The 5292-nt window shown below is 52.5% G+C and overlaps 2 protein-coding genes across 2 annotated transcripts in view; both read left to right on the forward strand.

Moving 5' to 3' along the window:
• Nucleotides 1-356, forward strand: part of LOC108863825 (UDP-galactose transporter senju-like) — an 891-nt gene extending 535 nt beyond the window's left edge. The window contains exon 2 of the mRNA XM_018638452.1: nucleotides 4-356. Within this exon, the coding sequence (XP_018493968.1) occupies nucleotides 4-356 (353 nt within the window). The remainder of the gene's footprint in view (nucleotides 1-3) is intronic.
• A 1532-nt stretch (nucleotides 357-1888) lies between these two features.
• Nucleotides 1889-5292, forward strand: part of LOC100906489 (SWI/SNF-related matrix-associated actin-dependent regulator of chromatin subfamily E member 1-like) — a gene marked incomplete at its 3' end in the record, with an annotated part of 4498 nt that continues 1094 nt past the window's right edge. The window contains exons 1-2 of the mRNA XM_003740593.2: nucleotides 1889-2860; nucleotides 4377-4634. Coding sequence (XP_003740641.2) covers nucleotides 1889-2860; nucleotides 4377-4634 — 1230 coding nt within the window. The remainder of the gene's footprint in view (nucleotides 2861-4376; nucleotides 4635-5292) is intronic.

Below are 5292 nucleotides of genomic sequence, written 5' to 3' on the forward strand. Positions count from 1 at the left end.
CAGACGAGCGAGCTCGTCAACGCCGAATCCTGAGACACATATTCGGGGAGCCGATTGTTTTGCTAATTATCGCCAACGGGGCCTTGTGCGGGATCATCGTGTCGGTGTTCCTCCGCAATCTCAACTCGATCCTAAAGACATTCGCCGGTGCACTAGACTTATCGTTCTCGGCAGTATTGTGTTGGTTCATGTTCTCAATACCCATCGACATGCCGACGATCGTGGCCATAAGCATAGTGTCGATAGCGACTTATTTATACTCGCAAAATCCTGTCGTCAACAAAGTCAAAGAGACCGAACCGAAATCTACATCCGATATTGACCTCAAGGATGAACTCCTCGTTTCGCCCGTATGACTAGCGGAGCGGACGCGACTCAGGCGGAAGTGAGACCAAAATGAGACAGACATATGTATGTATGTTCAGATATATCTCTCTTAGGATTGAGGAATAAATCCGAAGTATTGAAAAAACAGTCGAGTCCCATTCTCCGAGATGCTCCGTTTCGCTCTATCTCTTCCATTGGTCGATCTCTACCTGCCAGAACCGGGGCAGCCGGAATCCCCATAGGCCGGGATTCTCATGAGCCAGAGTCTGATGAGGAGCAACATGTAGAGGGAGACGGCGGCAGCAAGGTGGGACGCTCTCCCCATCGAAATTCCGCCAACGCGATGCAGAGCGCCTGTTTCCTTCACCAAGGCTGAGACTAGCGGTTGGGATCCCCATGGTTCATCATTCATTATCTCATCTTCCTTCGAGCTGACTTTGAGAGAGGGGGATCAGGCTTTCATTCAACGAATGAATTGCTTTCCTCGCTTGTTTCCGGTGGGGATCCCATTTCATATCATGTTATCGCTGGAGTTATCGCTTACAAGTTCTGACTGCTCTCGGAGCAGGAAGCGACGGAGGAAACACATTTCATCAGAGTCTTCGCTTTGGTTCCGAGCTCATTCGGCGTTCGTTACAAGCGATCGTTCGACGTTCTGTATTTGGTTGACGATTTCGAGAGATGCAGGACAGCACCCATCAAAATGAAGCCCTGGCAACGAGGAAAATCAAAATCCTCGATATTCTTAATTGAATTGATGAAGCTCTCCTGCAATCCTTCCCTTGGGAATAGGTCTTGAAGAAATCGCTCCGGAACTCGTGGCAAGGTGTAAGATTGTTCGCATACCCTGAAAATAGCCAATCCAATCATCCACGATCACGCACTCGAACAGGATAGCTTTGGCTCCGAACCGAGTGCCGAGGAGCCGGATTGAATGAATGTTTGCCATGACCCGATAGAGATTATAATTAATTGATTAACAATACATCTCGAGAGATTGAGGAGCGAGATCCAATCGTACTGACTGTGTCGGCTCGAGTATCGCCCCCGCTACGCATTTCGCCGAGTCCTCTCCCCTGCCCATCTCTGAAAGAGGTAGTAATTTCGTTTTCAGCCGAAGAATCCTCCCTCACATGATATGCTAGGTATTCGGAATGGAATGCGACGCACCCATACGCGCTTAGCTGATGACTCTCACTCGCCCCCCCCCCTCCTCTCATCTTTCGCGAACATGAGGATAAAAAGAGGCTGCTCATCAACTTGACCTTCACTGTATCGGAGCTCTTCGGTGCTTTCGTTCCTGCTCCCTGCCCCCGTTCCGAGCCGGAGAGCCTTCAGTGACGGCGCCACCAAATCAAAGATCCTCATCGGCAGCACGGTGACGCCAAACAATACTGTCGAGGATCTGCCGGTAATATAACGGAGACTTTTGTGATTTGTGCTCGTTTACGGAGACGACCCGTGCGGAAACACGATGGCCCTTCCTCCGTTCCGCCAGCAGCAGTACCTAATGAGTCAGAATGTTCAAATGCGGCAGCGACAGAGTTCGAGACCCGTGACGATGGGGGGCAGTCCTTTTGTGAATACGGGCCATGGTCATTCGCAGTTTATTCCCCTGAAAGTCGGCACGAGAGCCGCCACACAGGTTGATTCACGAGTTCCTAAAGCTCCGAAGCCCCCCGGGAAGCCCTTGATGCCCTACCTGAGGTACTCGAGAAAAGTATGGGACCAAGTGAAGGCTCAGAACCCTGACATGAAGTTATGGGACGTCGGCAAGCTCATCGGTCAGATGTGGAAGGAGCTCCCAGAGGAGAGCAAACAGGTGTACATCGATGACTACGAGCAGGAGAAAGCGGAGTACAATGAGAATCTCAAGAACTATCACAGCTCCCCCGCTTATCAGAGCTACGTTGCCAACAAAGTCCGTGCCCAACAAGCGGCCGAGGAGCGTGAACAAAACGAGAAGCTAGGTCGGGGCGGGTACTCTTCGAAGGATGCCAACAAGGTTTCGATTCAACCGGCTGAAGACGACGATGACACGGACGAGTTATCGGTGAAACACCTGGCTGCCTCGAGATACATGCGGAATCATCGCCTCATTCACGAAATTTTCTCCGATGCTGTGGTCCCAGACGTTCGATCCGTCGTGACAACGCAGCGCATGGCCGTTCTGAAGCGGCAGGTTCAGTCTCTAACAATGCATCAAGAGAAACTCGAGACCGAACTTCAACAAATAGAAGAGAAATTCATGGGGGCCAGCGAAGTCTTCAATAACGAGCTCAAAAAGCGAAGGGTGAAAGCTGTTGATCAAGAGGCGTATCAGAAAATGGTCGACCGAGCTCTGGAAGCTTTGAAGGAAAACAAAAGGAGGATGCTATCCGTGCAGAAGAAGAGGCGAAACAAGCCGAGCTCGACACCGCTACCACAGGGTTATTGTGCCAGGGTTGTGATATGGCGGGTGCCACGTGTTGTCGACGCGCCTGAAGACGGCCCCAAGATTCAGTGGACTCCGACTCCCGCTCCGCCATCTGGGGTAGCGGAGTCGCGGAAGGGGTCGGGCTCGCAGTTGGCAGAATATCGCCTCCTCTCGAAGGCCCAGTCTTGACATCGTCTTCGATGCACTGCTCCCGAGCCGGAAGTGATGCCGGCTTGCTCGATCTTGCCTCCAGACTCCTGGCCAGCTCCTGCAGGCTGATTCGGCAGGACTCGGTACCCTGATCAAGACGGCCTTCTTGGTGTGCTCGATGCATCGTCGGCATCGGCGAGTCGCAGTAGCCGTCCCCATACGCCGTCGGTAGGTTGTAGTAGCCGCCCCGATACATCGTCCTCAAGTCTTCATAGAGTCGTCGGATCTCAAAATCCACATCGGTCTTGGCAGCGAACGACATAATAATAATAATAATAATAATAATAATAATAAGAGTTTATTTAATCACTCGCGAGCAATGGCTGCATTCGTGATACTTATGGCGCTATTGGTGAGGAGGGCGGAGGGAGATGGTCTAGGCAATGCGCTTTGAGTTGTTTTTTGAACTGACTCAAATTGTCAACAAGGCGGAGGTCGGCGGGAAGAGAATTCCAAGCCAGCGGGACCTGGTAGAGAGGAGAGGTACGCGCGTAGGCAGTACGGAGGGGAGGGAGGGAGAAGTTGAGAGAGGTTTGGCGGCGAGCAGACGTGCAAGAGCGAGGGGATGGACGGAGGCATTCAGGGAGGAATCCGTGATAGCCAAGAAAACCAAGATAAGACAATCGATAGAAGTAGAGTTGATGAAGGTTGAGGAGAGAGTACTTCCTGAAAAAAGCCGAGATGGAAGAGCGAGGAGGGAGGCCTAAGACTGCTCGTAGAGCGTTGTTCTGACAGGTACGGAGACGAGATAGGCTATAAGCGGGAGCCGAGCCCCAGAGAGTGATTGCGTATGTGAGGGAGCTGTTGAATAGAAGTTTGTAGACTATGATTAGATGAGCGCGTGTGAACCCGAGGCGTCGGAGTCGGTGTAGGCAGAAGACAATAGAGTTGAGCTTGTTTGCGAGAATGAAGAGATGCGCATCCCATGAGAGATTGGGCGTGAAATGGATGCCAAGGCAGGGTGCGGAGCTCGAGAAAGGAAGGGCGACATCGTCCCAGGTGACAGGTTGAGAGGGGTTGGTGACTGACTTATTACGTGAACGGAAAAGCAGCAGGTTGGTCTTGCTGGCATTGATGGAAAGTCTAAGGGATCTGAACGCGGCAGAGAGGGATGCGAGATGCTTATTGAAAGCAGCGAGATCGAAGGACAGGTCTGATTTTCGGATCTTGAAGAGAACCGTGGTGTCGTCGGCGAAGGCAACGGCCCGAAGAGCTGGTGAAAGGGAATTGCCGAGAGAGAGAGGATAGAGTTGATGTAGATGAGAAATAGAAAAGGTCCTAGTACAGAGCCCTGGGGGACTCCATGGGAGATCTGGAAGGGGTTCGATGTGGCCCCATCGGCCGAGTAAACAAGAGTTCTGTTCGACAGGTAGGACTGGAGCCAACGGACAGAGTGAGGGTCAAAGTTTAGAGTGTCAAGGAGGGAGAGAAGGATGCCATGGTCAAGGCAGTCAAAGGCTTTCGCAAGATCCAGGAAGACACCCAGAACCAGGAAGCCAGAGTCGCAGCCTTCGAGGATGAAATGGCGGATTTCGGAGAGAGCGGTATCGGTGGAGTGACCGGACCTGAACCCATGCTGATGAGGAGAGAGGAGCTTGTTCGTGAGGGCGAAGGACTCGAGTTGCGAGAGGACCGATTTTTCAAAGAGCTTAGAGAGGAACGGAAGCAAGCCCATAGGACGGTAATTGGAAGGATCGGCTCTGGGGCCCTTGCCCTTATAGAGGGGGATGACAGTGGCGAGTTCGAAGGCTTGGGGGAATATGCCAGTTCGAATCGAGAGATTAAAGAGGAACGCAATTGGGATAGCAAGAAAGTCGATGGCGAGGCAAATGGTCTTGGAGGGAACCATGGTCGAGGAGTGGGAGTATGAAGCATCATTGATATGTTTGCAAATCTCTGGGAGCGTGTTGGGGTCAATGAAGCTAAGAGAGAAAGCCGCGTGCGGGGAGCGCAAGTAGGCAGGGCTGGAGGAGGCGGAAGGCAGCTCCCCGAGAGGGGGAAGACAGCGGGCAGACGTGGTTGCACCTATCGTAGAGAGAAAGGAAGCAACGTCGTCGAGGGCGGCGTCGGATCTCGAAAGTTTAGATGGTTTCGAGTGTGAACGGCCAGTGGCAGCATTAATAAGCCCCCACAATCTGCTTGGGGAAGAGCCAGCCTTAGCCACGAGTCGAGCTGTATGGGAGCGCCGGGCAGCGCGGACTTCGCCCCGATAATGACGGAGGCAGGAGTAGTATTGAAGTTTGAGTGGTTGCGATTTGTGTCTGAAATAGCGCCGAGCGGTGCGATTGAGAATCTGGCTGAGTTGTGTCAGTTGAGGGTTAAACCAGGTGGATCGACGC

This window comes from Galendromus occidentalis, unplaced genomic scaffold (genome assembly GCF_000255335.2).
Source record: "Galendromus occidentalis unplaced genomic scaffold, Mocc_1.1 scf7180000077040, whole genome shotgun sequence".
NCBI lineage: Eukaryota > Metazoa > Arthropoda > Arachnida > Mesostigmata > Phytoseiidae > Galendromus > Galendromus occidentalis.